Source organism: Aedes aegypti, chromosome 2, assembly GCF_002204515.2.
Source record: "Aedes aegypti strain LVP_AGWG chromosome 2, AaegL5.0 Primary Assembly, whole genome shotgun sequence".
NCBI lineage: Eukaryota > Metazoa > Arthropoda > Insecta > Diptera > Culicidae > Aedes > Aedes aegypti.
The window spans coordinates 213,484,279-213,500,841 of NC_035108.1; the positions used below are offsets into that span (position 1 = coordinate 213,484,279).

At 37.9% G+C, this 16,563-nt stretch overlaps 1 protein-coding gene across 1 annotated transcript; it reads right to left on the bottom strand.

Moving 5' to 3' along the window:
* Positions 1-8,297: 8,297 nt before the first annotated feature.
* Positions 8,298-15,302, bottom strand: LOC110676363 (UDP-glucuronosyltransferase 2B15-like). Its single transcript, XM_021843914.1, has 5 exons — positions 15,103-15,302; positions 14,826-15,046; positions 14,479-14,770; positions 9,050-9,599; positions 8,298-8,988 (listed from the first exon to the last, which is right to left on the bottom strand). Exons 1-5 carry the CDS (start codon positions 15,216-15,218, stop codon positions 8,605-8,607), a joined length of 1,563 nt encoding a protein of 520 aa, XP_021699606.1. The 5' UTR covers positions 15,219-15,302; the 3' UTR covers positions 8,298-8,604.
* Positions 15,303-16,563: the final 1,261 nt, after the last annotated feature.

Here is a 16,563-nt window from a genome sequence, read left to right on the forward strand (position 1 = left end):
ATAGGAGGTGGAGGTGAAATATTGAATTAAAACTATTTGCTAAAGTTAATTGGTAAAATTGTTACTTATCCTAGTCAAAGTTGTTGGGCAGTGGAAAAACATACAATGAATTTAAAAACTAATTAATGAGTAAATAAATTACAGCTATGAAGCTGACTCATGCACCATGTAAACACGAGTCATGCTATAAGAGGTCCGAACACCTATCCACAGACAAACAGACGTAACACTTAGAACAAATCTCGATCCAAATCATAGTCACGAGGACATGTACGCCCAATGCTAGAATTAGTGTATTTGGTCGACGGAGCAGCAGATGGCGGTAGTGTGTAAACGTCAAACGCGAACAAAAACGATGCGAGCGCTGCGGGTGGCGGATTGGCCACCTACCATATTTTTGAATCGACCGTTAAAAGGGTGGTCGATGGACAATGATGAGAGTATGACGTCTGTTTGTCTGTGACCTATCGCTGCTGCACGTTATGTCTGAACCAAACGATTGTAAAAATCGAATGTACATCGGATTTTTTCTCGCTAGAGATCAGTATTTGATCCATATTTTCATAATCGAAAGGTTTTGAAATATTCTATCGGTGAAATTTTGATTGTTTACACTTTTCAGCTATTTTTCATACTAAAACCCATGAAAACCCCGTTTTTCGGCGCATTTCGGCCCATACAAAATGTATGGAAAAAATTTCACCGATAGAATATTTTAAAACCTTCCGATTATGAAAATATGGATCAAATACTGATCTCTAGCGAGAAAAAATCCGATGTACATTCGATTTTTATAATCGTCTGGTTCAGACATAGCGTGTGCTGTCCCAACAACTATTTTTTCGTGGTTTTGAGATTTGGTGTTCGGGATATGAGACAGAATGAGTACAGTGTTCAGCATTTGAAACAAAATGTTGTTCCATACTTTTACATAAAATTGGTTGCAAAGATTTGCAAAGAAATTCATTTTTTTTAAAATATCAGCTGATTTATACTTTTCAGGTGCATTTTAGTTCGCCATGAGCATTAAGTGTTCGGAATACAAGGCGGAACGGTACAAGTTTCGAACTCATATCCCAACAATTCACGAAAAAAATATAAAAAGTTTACTTTTTTAAATTATTTTTATTTTTTTTTATTTCTTTATTTGTATCATTCCAAACATTACATTCATTTCTTATATGTAGGTGTTCTGTGTAATTAGACTACACTATCATCCTAATTTGATAAAATACATTTTAGATTTTATTAACATTTTGTTAAAACACATTACATTTCATTTGCCGTAGCAGTTCAGATTTTCTACAGGTGAGTTGATTTCACCTGCTTATAAGAGAAAATATGAAAAGTTTACTGATAGAGGAAACTAGTACGGTTCGGACAGTAGGTAGAGACTTCGGCAGGACTTTTGACTAGTTTCAATTTTGGTACCATCTTTGTATTTTTCCCCAGGTTTTCTGTAGTTTCCTGCTGATAATTTAAAAACTTGGCAATCAAGAGGCTAGGTTTCTGGTGTATGGCCAAATGTGGAACGAATTAATTAAATTGATTAATAAGCAGCATGCGTTCGTCTGGTTAGATATTTGTGAAGAAATAATTAGCGGGACATTTAAACTGATTACTTTCGATGTTTCTCAGACTGTGAAGATCGGGCAACTTTGATCGTATGCTGTCAGGGAAGGAGGGGTTTGCTTTTGCTTTAGCTTCTGCAAACCTTGAGCGCCTGTACTCTATGTTAGTGTCATGCCCCTAGCGCACCCTGCGCATTCGAACATCCTCATTCGTGTATCTGTCAAACATCGTTTGCCTTCGGGCAACAAATCTGTATTTGATCGATTACCTTCCTGGAGAAGGAATAAACAAGATTTAGTGATTTTGTGACTTGAAACGTGAAGGTTGTAATTTCACCAGTGTATAAAAGAAAGAACAATTCTTTTGAATAAACTTTCAGGATAAAGCACATATCTATTGTTTCCATATAATAAGATAGTTTTTCTTATTGTTTTAACAGATTGGCGTTTTTTGAGCAATAGAATAGTGATTATACCACACAGTACACATTACTGGCAGTGTAGCTGGAGTACTTAATCGTTGCATTAGAACACGGTAACCTGTATCGGATCGTTTTCTTGCATCAAGGAAGCAGTTCGCCGGTTTGTCCGGACCGCATTTTCTCCAGGACATCCTTTTTGTCGGAAGGTATCCGTTCGACAACAATCGATTGTTGGCGAAGGTCAAAGGACGTGATCGGTGAGTCGGATTTTTTCTTTTTCTTATTAGTATATATAACAAGAATAGCCGGTATTTTAGTCGTTTACCCCACTGAATGTGATTTTTTTTTATTATTGCTTTATTTCCTTTATTTTTGATTTGAATGCTGGCATTTTATTCTTTGATTTTATATATCATTTGATTTCAAAATTAGATAAATTTTAAACAAATTTCACTTGAAACCTTATAAGTTTTTGAAAGCTGATAACCTTGAGTTCAAGTGTTGCTTGCACTATTGAACCATATCGAAGAGGTGTTAGCTTCAACGATTGGTTTGCTAGATTGAAGTTCTACTTCAAAATCAATAAAATAATTGACGAAGGCAGAATGGACTATTTCTCGAAAACTTATTCATACAGACTCAAGTGAAAAAAGTATACAAACTTACTTTGTCGATCCTACGTGTTAAGCAGGCGGAATTCTACACGTACCGCTCTGTACCAACTCAACTTTTCACTTTTAGAACGTTTAATTTCCGGATTTACAAAACGACGAAAGTAACATTTTCAACTTTCGCAACCTAACCACTACTTTCGCCGCCCCGCTGTATGGAGAGACAAAGTGACTTAACCACGAATCAAAACAAAACACTACTTGAGCCGATTTTACACTGGTAGAAAAACGTCGAAAGTAACTGAATGAAACGGCTTATCATTTTCTTATAATTATTTTTGTGGGAAATAATAGAAACTACCTAGTTTTTGAACGTGAGCTGAGTGTATGCAAAATTTGAGCGAAGTACACGGCAAAAAAAATGTTAAAAAGGTGATTCATTTTAAAACAGTTTTAGAAGATAGATTGTGATTTTTCCTAATCAATTTTCTCAAATCCGTATAAAAGTTACTTACGTCGATTTGAAAAAGTAATCGAGATTTTGTGACACTCAGTGGACCAGTAATGCTTGAGGAGATCAAACTTCTGTACCCAACTGGTAACTTTGAGGAGGCAGGCTTCGATGAATTGATATCATAGCTGAAAAATCGTTTGGACAAAACTGAGCCAGATCTAGTCCAACGTTATAAATTTAGTACAAGAGTGCAAAACCCTGATAAGACAACTGAAGATTTTGTTTTGGCTTCAAAATTACAAGCGGAATTCTTTGGATTTTCAAACATTAAAGAAACTGCTATTTTGGACCGTTTAATATCGGGGATAAGAGATAAACATTTACGTCAGCGTTTATTTGGCGAAGAGAAACTTACTCTAGCAAATGCTGAAAAAATCATAGTTACGTGGGAGGTTGCAAGAGCAAATGCGGGTACGGCAGTAGAGCCACTAAACGCAGGACCAGGGCATATAGAAGCAATCCAGCACAACCCAGGCATGCAGTATGGAACACATTACGGAAAGCTGAGACAGACGCTGGATTTAGCGCGGAAATACCAGGAAGAAGAATTCAATAGAGGAGCTGAAAGCAGCAGAGGTCCGATGTAAAGTCGTCTGGGCGCGAGGCCATATGACATTGGACAGCAAGGGAGAGGACAGCGTCAGTATGGATCCAAAGCAATGAATTTCAGGCAGGATGGAAGAGGTATGACAAGGCCTAAACCAGATTATTCGCAGATGATCTGCAATTTTTGTGGGATGAAGGGTCATTTTAAGAAAGAGTGCTTCAAACTCAAGAACCTTCAAAGGGATGCCGTTAACCTGGTGGATTCTTACAGGCCAGGGCCCTCTGCAGACCGCCATATAGCCGAACTAATGGAAAGGATGCAAATGAACGATTGGGATGGAGAAGAGAGTGATTCAGGTGATTTATAATGCATGTTGGTCTCGTCCATTAATAAGATGAGTGATCCATGTCTAGTCAGGGTTGATATTGAAGGAAATCTTTTGGACATGGAAATAGATTGTGGCGCTTCTGTTTCCGTTATTGGTAAAAATCGATATTTTTCAATTTTTTTCCAATCCTTTGAGTAAATATGCTAAAAAGTTGATAGTGGTCAATGGATCAAAACTCAAAATTGAGGGTGAGGCAAAGATCTTAGTGAAATTTAAAAAAAAGGAAGCATTGTTACAGTAACTTGTGCTGGATTGTGACAATGATATTTCCCTTTACTTGGGCGAACTTGGCTTGATGTATTCTATCCCGACTGGAGACGATTTTTCTCAAATTCTATAGTAATTAACAATATGACAACTGAGTCTAATGAAACTGCTATTGATAAGATAAAAGAAAAATATAGCGAAGTGTTCAAAAAGGATTTTTCGACCCCAATAGAAGGATTCAAGGCGCAATGAGTGATGAAAAATGAGGATCCTATTTTTAAAAAGGCTTATGATGTCCCCGCAGGTCCCAACGCATCATCTTTTCATCGATTTCAAGGCGACATACGGTTGTATCAACCGCGTAGAGCTATGGAAAACCATGGACGAGAACAGCTTTCCCGGGAAGCTCACGAGACTGATAAGAGCAACGATGGAAGGTGTGCAAAATTGTGTGAAGGTTTCAGGCGAACATTCCAGTTCGTTTGGATCCCACCGGGGACTACGACAAGATGATGGACTTTCGTGCCTGTTGTTCAATATTGCGCTAGAAGGTGTTATGCGGAGAGCCGGGCTCAACAGCCGGGGTACGATTTTTACGAGATCCAGTCAATTTGTTTGCTTCGCGGATGATATGAACATTGTCGGCCGAACATTTGAAAAGGTGGCAGACCTGTACACCCTCCTGAAACGCGAGGCAGCAAAAGTTGGACTGGTGGTGAATGCGTCCAAGACAAAGTACATGCTAGCTGGTAGGGCCGAACTCGACAGGGCTCGCCTAGTTAGCAGTGTTACGATAGACGGGGATTCGTTCGAGGTGGTCGATGAGTTCGTCTTCCTTGAATACTTGCTGACGGCTGACAATAATGTTAGCCGTGAAATACGGAGGCGCATTATCAGTGGAAGTCGGGCCTACTATGGACTCCACAAGAAGCTGCGGTCAAAAAAGATTCACACCCGCACCAAATTTACCATGTACAAAACGCTTATAAGGTAGCCCTCTAAGGGCATCAAACGTGGACGCTGCTCGAGGAGGACTTGCAAGCACTTAGAGTCTTCGAACGTCGGGTGCTTAGGACGATCTTTGGCGGTGTGCAGGAAAACGGTGTGTGGCGGCGAAGGATGAACCACTAGGGTGGGGCTTATTTCCAAAAATCTTCCGTAGTCAAGATTTACAAAGTGGAAAATGATCATCGGTCTTAAAATAACATCCTGTGAAAAAATGAGAATTTTTGGTGACGGTTTAGAGGTGGCGCAAAGGGCGTATGTGCAGTTTTCCCATTTTAGTGAACTCTGTAAAATTTTGGTATGCTTTTCAGCTTGTTTTGGTGATTTTAGGACCCTTAAGGGCAAAAAATCACCTCAAAATTGCGATATCTCCACTCCTTTAGATGATATTTGACAAAATATATTTTATGCATGCGATTTTTGGCCCTTGAATAGGATACGCTGGCTGATTACTATGAACCCGAATATGCATATGAATAGCTGGGGAGAATTCCTATGCTAGTAGAATAGAACAAAGAGCAAAGAAGAATGAGAGAAAGAACAAAGAACACAGAAGAATGTAAGGTGGGAGGGTGAAACTAGTGATATCTTGAGTGTAACTGAGGAATCTTTAAAAATCTCGATTTTACGCAATGGAGAAAAGTTCCAGTAATAAACGATGATTATATTGACTTCTATTTACTATTACCGATTTGTCTTAAATTCCAAACAGACTCATATTCCGAACACTCGGTTTTTGTATGGCGATGAGGTTGAAATGTATCTAGTTCAGAAATATTTTGAACAATTTTTCTTCAAGTAGGGGAAGAGCACCAATTTTTTAACCATCTCTAGTTTTCGACCCATGTATACGATTTTAGATTACTATTTATGGAAAAATTGCAGTAACGGCTAAAATGTCCTCAACTCCATGCGAAGTTTCATCATTATTCTCCTGGTAGATATAGATCAATGCATGTCCACTTTACTGCTTTAGTTCAATAATCGTTTGGTTGTGTTTTCCTGAATGATGATGGTAATTTATCGAAAGGGAACGTTGCAAAATATACATCCTGGAAATTTAGCCTCACGCAGTATCTATTGAGTTCATAACCAATTTATATAATTATTTATAAATACATAGGACATCCTGTGAAAATTCCTTCATGTAGCTCTGTTGCAATTCCTAAAAAATATGTTATAGAACTGTGAGAGGTTTGCAACCTGAAGTGCTTTATCTCTTGCACCCTATAGAAGTTCGTGCACTAATTTGAATTTTGACTACCGATTTTTTCCTTCTGCTGTTGTTTATATACATCGATTTCAAATACAGATGTAGAACGATGTATTGATCTTCAACTGCATTTTCGTTCGTCCGAAGTTGTGTTGCAGGTGTTGTGGCGAAAGTATTGGAAGCCCAAACGCAATTAATTGCTAAAATGGCATCCTAATCCAGATATTCCTGTGGAAATTCTAAGAGGAAGTGTTATTGCTAGAAAGCAGAAATCGTTTATGGATTTACCTAATAAGGATATATTGTGCGGGATCAAATTCCGAACACCTAAGGAATGAATCTAAACTCTTCCACTTCATAAAAAACTACTTCTATTTGTATAAAGTGTACGGATTTTGAGCCTGTATGGACTTAGGCCCCCTCTGTTATTTCTTTCATTTTATAAAAGCAATTGCTGGAGTTATATCAAACGGACATTCTAAAATACTAAATAAGTGTTAAACTTACATACAATCACATCTCATACATCCAACCGAGATATTTTCACGGTTCCGTAGTTGATTCTAATATAATATCATCAGTTACACCCTCCCACCTGTTTAACCCAGCCCACCTTACATTCTTCTGTGTTCTTTGTTCTTTCTCTCATTCTTCTTTGCTCTTTGTTCCATTCTACTAGCATAGGAATCCTCCCCAGCTATTCATGTGCTTATTCGGGTTCATAGTAATCAGTTAGCGTAACCTATTCAAGGGCCAAAAATCGCATGCATAAAATATATTTCGTCAAATATCATCTAAAGGAGTGGAGATATCGCAATTTTGAGGTGATTTTTTGCCCTTAAGGGTCCTAAAATCACCAAAACAAGCTGAAAAGCATACCAAAATTTTTCAGAGTGCACTAAAATGGGAAAACTGCACATACGCTCTTTGCGCCACCTCTAAACCTTCACCAAAAATTCTCATTTTTTCACAGGATGTTATTTTGGGACCGATGATCATTTTCCACTTTGTAAATCTTGACTACGGAAGATTTTTGGAAATAAGCCCCACCCTAATGAACCACGAGCTCGCCCAACTCTACGGCGAACCTAGTATCCAGAAGGTGGCCAAAGTTGGATCCGCATTGGATCGGCCAAAGCTGGAGCCACATCGGATCCGGTTGGTAAAAGAGAGGCGTGGAGAGCAGCGAGCTAGGTGGGCGGATAAGTGCGTATCAATCTGGCGAGCGTGGGGCAGAACCGAGGATGGAGAGATGCGGCCACGAACCAAGTATTGTGGCGTGAAATTGTTGATTCAGTGTTATCTGTTTAGATGTTAATTAAATAAATGGAAATGAAATGAAAGGAGTAATATTGCATGTTTGCAAGTAAGCAGCATTTTTTTTGCAATCTACTAGACGACGTGCAGCCTTCGCTCTTTAGCGGAGAGGCCTGTATCCCTGAGTCTGGTTTTCTATATTTGTGCTCTTACGTTTTGGCTTTGATGCATCTTCACCTTGATGAAACCAGCATTTTATAAAACTTTGGTGCCAAGTTACTCCAAATTGTTTCACGCTGGAAAATTTCTGAAAGTGACATCAGATACAGCAATCCAAAATTATCTAGAGACATATGATTTAATCCTAAGAACACGCAACAATGTTATATATGTCACGCTGTGAAATGCACTGGGAAATGGATAAACACAAAAAGATTTTTGAAAGGATTGGGGCATGAACCATCCAATTTTAGGTTCATACTTAATGATATTATTGGCATAATATCAGATATTCGAAGATTTTTTAGTTTTTCTTTCGGATTCATCAAAATGTCATGATCTGTTATATGTTTGGCAGTAGTAAACTGCAGGTGTTTTATTAATTTTATGACTTAGACATAGCGTTAATTTCAAAGTTGGAACCAAGCAAGTGTGATCTTTGGTGCTGCACTAGAATTGAGAGACTATTTAAATTATACACAATCAATAACTTTTAGTGCACTCAATAAAAAAATGTTACATCTGATACTTTCATAATCTTTGAATGACTAGCCCATCGATCGTTTGGATAATATTTGCAACAACCAAAGTAGAAACCATCAGTGCCACACACGCAGTGGGCACTTTTTACGATAGTTATTAAATGAAATTTATTCGAGCTTGTCTATTTTCTTATTTGCTTGCTTGTGGAATATAGATTTGAGACCCCATATCAAGATTTTGTACCCAAGTACGATCACTAACAAATATAATGCAAACACATCTACGAGGTTTGACTTGAGGGTTCCCAGTTCCAATGTAGGCGATTTCATATGATTCAAGTCAGGGTTACGAATGACATACTCAATCCACCATATGGCTCGATCCAACGGTTTCTCGGGTTGGTCCTGAAGGAATTTCGATCGGCGCTTCATGTTTTCCTTATACTTGGGGGTTTCTAGCACTTTCAATACAGTGTTTCGAATTTTTCCAACGGTTAGCGTTTGGAAATCAAGCGCTTCTGCTACTCCAGCACTCACTGAACGGTGACAGTTCTGCAAATGAAAAAAGTGTTTATTCTGATTGAATTAGAAACTCGATCGGTTATCTACATACCCTAATTTGATCCATAAAAAAGGGCATCCCGATTAACGGGACTCCAAACCACGAAGCTTCCTGGGTACTCAATCCTCCCGAATGAGTGATGAACGCCTCAACGTTGGGGTGAGCGAGAATACTGTTTTGTGGCATCCACTTCTTAATAATAACATTTGGTGGAAGATCCAGCTTCAGATCTGATTCAAATTTCCACAAGAAGTGATAATGTGGCATCTGTCGAAAAGCTTCGATGAACATTCGTTGACGGTGTTCGCCTATTTTATCACTGCGAACGTTGGTTCCCAAGGAAAACAGGACAGCTCCTTTTTTGCTACTTCGGATAAATTTCTCTAAATCTTCCGGCAGTGGAGGGGGATCTTTGATGTGAGCCCCACCAATAGTAACTACATTAGGAGGAAGAGCCTCCAAAGCATCCATTGCCGGATGGGTGTTGACCAGCATGAGTTGAGTTCGCGTTTCCAGATCGCCTATATATGGCAGGTTGGAATAGTTGAAATACGATCGGACCATTCGATCAACAGTTGGCATGATGTAGAAGTAACGATAACTGTAAGTTCAATAAAAATATAGGCGAAATATTTAGTTACGCGTATAGAATGGATTCGCTCTCGTAGTATATGAGAAATGTGAGTAAATTTTAGAGCAAGATGACCCCAAGAAATTAATATCTCTTGTGGGCTTCACGGCCATGCGGTTAGTGTCGTCAGGCAATGAGCGCATCGTGTCATGGGTTGTGGGTTCGATTCCCGCTGCAGCCATTGAAACTTTTTGTCAGAAATGTTTCTCGGCTGTACCATTGGAGCATGCTTGTCCGTTGTCTAGTGTTAAGTTACAGTCTGTGCAGCTAAATGGCTGAAGACGGTGTCCGTGTCTTTAAAAAAAATATCTCTATTGCTTAAAGAACATGTGAAACAAGCAGAATACGGTCAAACATGCAATGGACTTCTGTAAATATTTCTAAGTCTAAAGCCAGGGTATAGACTACCTGGAAAAACCTGGAAAGTCAGGTAATGTCAGGGAATTCAATTTTTGACCTGGAAAGTCAGGGAAAGTCAGGGAATTCCACTAGAGGTCAGGGGAAAATATAAATGCTGATTTTCTGCAATTTAATACGATGTCTGCGATTAATGGAAACAAATTGGTATTCAATCTTTCATAATAGCACTATATCATTGCAAAAATGCTATTATGCATAGTAGAGTGAACTGTACTTCACTACTTATACTTATCCTCAGATTCTATTTTTTTTAATGAAGAGCATCAACAGTGCTCTTCGAAGTTGCTCCAACAATCTTAAATTCTAAAGTTTATCAAATCAACTAATTTCTAGTTCCGGTCATTTTGCTCAAAATGTTGATAACATATAGAGCTCAATCCATTAAATCATGTTAATCTTTACGAGTTTGCTTAAAATATTTTAGTAAAACGATAAATAGAGAAAAACAATGAGGGTTCTCATTTTCAAGAGCACAAGGGCAGGACAGGATATTTTCTGTTTTTTTTTTATCGGGTTATTTCTGGAAACAGTACATTTTAAGATAATGCCACAATAGTGCTCTTATACTGATATTTTTTTTTTTATTTTGCAATGTTTTTCATTTTCGATTTTACTATTTCAATGTTCCAGAAATTTTCGAAAATGTGGTGAATTAGAGTTCAAGCGCTAGTTCAGGATTTTTATCAGGAGCTTACTTACAAATATGCACATTTGATTTTTAAAGATTATATTCGGGAAATTCTCCAGATATTCTGAAGATCAGAACATTCCTCATTAAAAATTATTTGGGAACTCCAGAAAATGCTTGGAAGCTAAAATTTCCGGAATTTGGTTTGAAGGAATCTGCTCAATATTCCATTTTCAGTTTCTGAGACTTGTAGCTACTCATTGAAAATTCTTAGAGGAGTTCCTCCGAGCTAGGACCTTTTCGTAATGGAAATTCCCTTGACTTCCCTGGCCATATATTATCATTGTACCTGCCACACCTTTGACATTGAACTTTGACAAAGAAAGCTCTCAGTTACCTGTGGAGTAGCATAGCAGCAGGCTCTGTCCCAGTGAGAACGTAATGCCAAGAAGAAGAAGAAGAAGAAGAAAACATACCAAACCAACAAATCAGTATGGTCTGGATTTTTTTCTGGAAAACGACTGGAAGGTCAGGGAAAGTCAGGGAATTTTATTTTCAAAATTCAGTCGACACCCTGAGAGCCCTGATAAAGTAAGATGGCTATGAACATGGCCATCATGCAAATAATAAAGGGACAATGTTGTATCGTTTCGATGTCGGTAGAGCAACTTTGGTTAGGTGGCTGATTGAAAAGTATTCGGCGATTAAAAATGGCAAAAGACGGATTTCACGCCAACTCGACAAAGGGATTGGCAGCACCCCTTCAGAATTCAATGAAACTTTCTGGGTGTGAAGACTATGTGAAACTAAGATACCTTACATACTTTGTTTTTTTTTTCAAAATCGATCTACACTAACATTTGGAAAGGGTTAAAGTTTTCTTTACTTATTTTTATAAACCCGTATAACTCGAAAACGGTAAGACCTACAAAAAATGTTGTATGGGGGACTAAAATGACATTTCCAGAAGTTTTAGAAAAAAATATTGAAGAAATAAAAAAACATTTTCTACACTGAAAAAAACAATGATTCAAAACTTTAAAGTCAATTTAAAAAAAAACGGCCGTTTCAAATTTTGATTGTTCTTAGACAAAAAGTTTCGCAATTAAGTTTACTAGAAGTCGTCCATACATTGCAAATTGGGCATATGTAAGGGAAAAAAGTTTTTCTAGGAACGAATTTTTCAAGTCCAAAACTGAAATTTTTTTTCAAAGATTTTGTTCTAAACCGTCAAATATGATCATGTTTTCAGGCAATAAATGAGTTTGAATCAGAAAATAGATTGTATTTTTTTATTGAGTATAGTTAAAAAACGGAATTATACAGTAATTATGTTTTTTAAATGAAGGCAATCAATGGACTTCGCCTCTGCCTATGAGATAAGCAACTCCGTCTAACAATCCGACTATGATGATGGAAGAATGGAAGCGTAGGGACACGTTTTGTTTATCCGTCTCAGGTTGTAGCAAATGCTATGAATGGATAGATCAAGTGTGATAGATTAAGGGTAGAAGATAGAAGCGAATGAAAGATACAACTACAAAGTACGAGGAATGTAACGGACCAAGGATTGAACCCATGACCTTCTGCTTATGAGGCAGAAGCGGTAGCCATTGGACCACCAACCCCGTTGCAAGCTACCTAGTGGAGATCTTGAAAATTTATCCCAAATTGAGTAATAGGGTGTTGGTGGACGAATTTGTCTACCTCAGGTCATTGATAACGTCGGATAACAACTGCAGCAGAGAAATTCGAAGACGTATCATTGCCGGAAGTCGTGCTTACTACGGACTCCACAAGACCTTGCGGTCTGGTAAACTTCACTTCCGTACTTATACCATGTACAAGATGCTGATAAGACCGGTAGTCCTCTACGGGCATGAGACGTGAACAATGCTTGAAGAGGACTTGCAAGCGCTAGGAGTTTTTGAACGACGTGTGCTTATGACGATCTTCGGCGGAGTATGTGAAAACGGCGTATGGAGGAAAATAATGAACCACGAGCTTGCGCAACTCTACGGTGAACCCAGTATCCAGACAGTCGCCAAAGCCGGAAGGGTACGATGGGCGGGACATGTTGTGAGAATGCTGGACAACAATGCCCAAAAATGGTGTTCACCTCAAATCCGGCCAGTTCAAGACAAAGGGGAGCGCAAGAGCTAGGTGGTTTGACCAAGTGGAGCATCTTGGAAGTGTGGGGCGATCGAGAAACTGGAGGTTAGCAGCCATGGACCGAGTTAGTTGGCGTAACATTGTGACGCAGGTCATGTCTTGAAGGACTTAGGCTGCTACGTCCAACGCTAGATGAATCGACATCGCATTCGAAATACAAGCGAGGTGTCATGATGGGGATTTGTTTGGAGTTGTCGAATAATTTGTTTATCGCAAATAAAATGTATGAAGAAGCGAATATTAATAAGCGTGTAGAATACGGCAGACTTCAGTACAGAGCGAATGTCGAATAAATAATTGCGAAAATAATATTCAGAAGGTAATCAAGTAGAGGTCAGTGACGTTGTCGAAGCCTACGAATACGCGGGTTGTTCGTAATAATGATATCAAGGTTAGCCAAGTAACCATAGACACTAATAATCAGGAGCGTGATGGGTGCGGTCTGCACCGAGCCCGGAATTTCTAGGGGCCCCAAAGTCATGGTGAGAATTTCTCATACCAGATAAAAATCCGGATTCTACCAAACTAAAATGTGATCCAACAGATGAAAAAGTCAGATTTGAAAGGATCTCGAATTTGAAATGTGAAATTGATCAGTTGATGTATGTGTTTTTGTTTTTAGGTGTTTTATTTAATACTAATTTTAAATTGGATTTCACCGTTGCAAAACAGTTCGTTTAAAAACTTAACCTGCATAAAATAATGGTTTTTGGTTAATAAGCACGCCATTCTGTTATTTGAAGAGATGTACGATGTAACTTGAATTATCTAAATATGCAAATGCCTCAATAATTTTGGGCTGTGGGTAGTCTGACATAAGGAATCCAGAATAACACATCCAACTAATTAATGTAAAATGAATCAATATCCAAATGAAATTGGTTTTTCAGTGTACTTTTGTACATATACGATCTACAAAAATGTTGGTACCCTAGAACAATTAATTAAAACGCGTTTGGAGTTCATATGGAAATTACTTCTGAAGCACTATTCAGAAAATGTTACTTCTGGATGAGCTGTCTTTATGTAGATGGCATTTTTCTTATTGAAGTTGATATTGAAGCGTTATGGATCAATTCAAACAACTCGACAAGCATAACGTCCAAAACAAATTGTAAATTGTTCGATTGAGCCAAATAGGAAAAACTGAAATAGCAGTACCCATTTCCTGTACTGTTATTTTAGTTTTTCCTATTTGGCTCGAAAAAGTAACTTAACGTTTCACAAAACATTCAAATCACTAAAATTATGGAAGAAAAAATAATTTTCAAATTAATGCATCCTTACATAACCCACTTCTATAATTTTGTAATGATTAATTATTGATCAATGGATAAGCATTCATTGGCCAATGATGTCCCATATTATGCACTAAATGCCTTAATTTAGGCAACAAACAGGTAATAAACCAGAGAAAGATGAAAGATAACCAAATTACATATCATGACAAACATAATTACAAACCATGATATACTTTATAATTCATTGTTATCACTCTGGTGAAAAAAAAAAATATAAGCTGCATCCAATTTGCAGAGCTCAAATCTTGAAAACCAGTGCAAGATTAGATATTGATAAAAGGTCATCGTCTTACGAGCCACCGTTATCAAAGATAGCAAAACTACTTACGCTGAACTGAGCAAGCACAGCAGTGTGTTGTATGCACGTTGTCCAAGATTCATCTTTGTGTCGTAGTTGAGCGCAAAGTACGGAGTATACGCAAAATGCTTATGGCCTCCCACGACGTCTACCGAGTAGGGCGGATTGTTGAACGGCGTCAGAGATAATAGCGGTGGATAGTTGAACCTGTGTAACAGCGGTAACAGGCACGGTCCACAGCCGTAGTCGTAGATCACTAAGTCAAACTTGAAATCTTCCGGGTAGGCCAAAATTTCGTTCATACCGTTGGACTTGAGGACAGCTAGGATAAAATAAATTAACTAATTTTTATGTTTTTCCGATCACAAATCACTCACCATCACAAACACTAGTGTAAAAATCAAGAAACGAGAACACCGTTCTAAATGCGGATTCTTTCGACATTTCCACATAATCTACACCTTGATCTTCAAATAATGCAGGGTACACATGTTCCATATGAATGTACGTTAAATTATTTTTCGATTTATCACCGTCCATTGTGATTGTAGTTAGATTGTGCCCTCTCTCGACCAGCGCTTCCATCCATACTCGATTCCTATGGTAAAAACGTTATTACAAGAACAGCATGGAAATGAATTTCACCTATCTCACCAAATGTGATGACTTGGACTAGGAACCGTCATAATACACAAAATGTTAGCACTATTAACGGTTGTCAGCGTGATCGAAACTGAGACAATAAGAAGAAATACATCCCTTAGCTCCATTCCTACTGGATTTGATAGACGTACTGACTGTAATAGAGCTCTAGTCGCGAGAAGCGTTAGGTGTGGACTGCTTTAGACTGCCCATTCACTTGATTTACAATTAGTATAAGTTTGCTTTGCGTGTAAACTTCTATATATGCTTACAATCTATAATCACGTGAGTAGTCAGTCGAGGGGACATTTAAAAGACGGATCGTGCAATGTACAATTGCATGGCAACTATAGCTTACATTTTCTTGTTGATTGTGGGATTAATTGTTCACATTACGATATTTTTTGACACTTTGCTTTAGTTTGAGCTTGAGCATTGATAACCTACGGGTGAAGAACTAGCCATATGTTAATGTGCTAAAATTCACCTTAATAAAGAAACAAAAAAAAAAAAAAAAAATTGATAACCTACAATACTACTCTGTGATTGGTCATAATAATCGAAGTTACACAAGAAACTAACTGATGTGGTTTGGTAGCAGCATTCCATCTTTAACCCCTCTACCGGCAACTTCATTTTTTACCGCAAAAAAAATCAAATCGCTATAACTTCTTTGTTTCTCGATATTTTAGCACCATTTTTTTCACAAGATCTCAAATAACTCTTCTAATTTGAGAATCAGGGTCGATATTAATAATTGGTGATCAAGCTTTGAAGATATTCCGATGTTCCTTGGGGGACCGGCATTCTCCATATAAAATGTCTTTGGCGGCCATTTTGTTTTTGGTCAATTTATCAAAAAAAAATATGTACTATACAAAACCAGCTAATTATGAGCTACCATACAAAAATCATACAAAATCGGTTCAGTATTCTTGGAAATCTGAAAATTACTATATGAGATTTTTTAGAGTTTTCAAGATCTTTATTTGTCCAGCGTGGTACCAGAAACATAAATGCTCACTACTCAAAGACGGCTGCACCAACTTGCTTCATTTTTTCACAACATACACGCATTAATCAGATTTGTATCTGCACTTGTATCGCAATCGTTCCGTGGAGTGAATATCCGAATACTATACAAATTCTGTTGCCTCAGATATTTACGTGGGTTATGGCTACGCGTCGGTCCCCCAAGGATTTTTGGAATATCTCCAGATCTAGATGATCAATTGTCAATATCGACACATATTCTAAAAAAAGAAGAGTTTTTCAAGAATTTGTGAAGGAATGGTGCAAAAATATTAAGAAACAAAAAAGTTATCGCGATATGAATATTTTTTTTAGCGGTAAAAAATGAAGCAGCCGGTAGAAGGGTGAAGTCTCCAAACATTATGAAGTCAGTTATGTCGCCGGTCACGTTGTCACTGTCATTGAGAAAGGGACAAATTGTGAGTGTAATATTAGGATGGT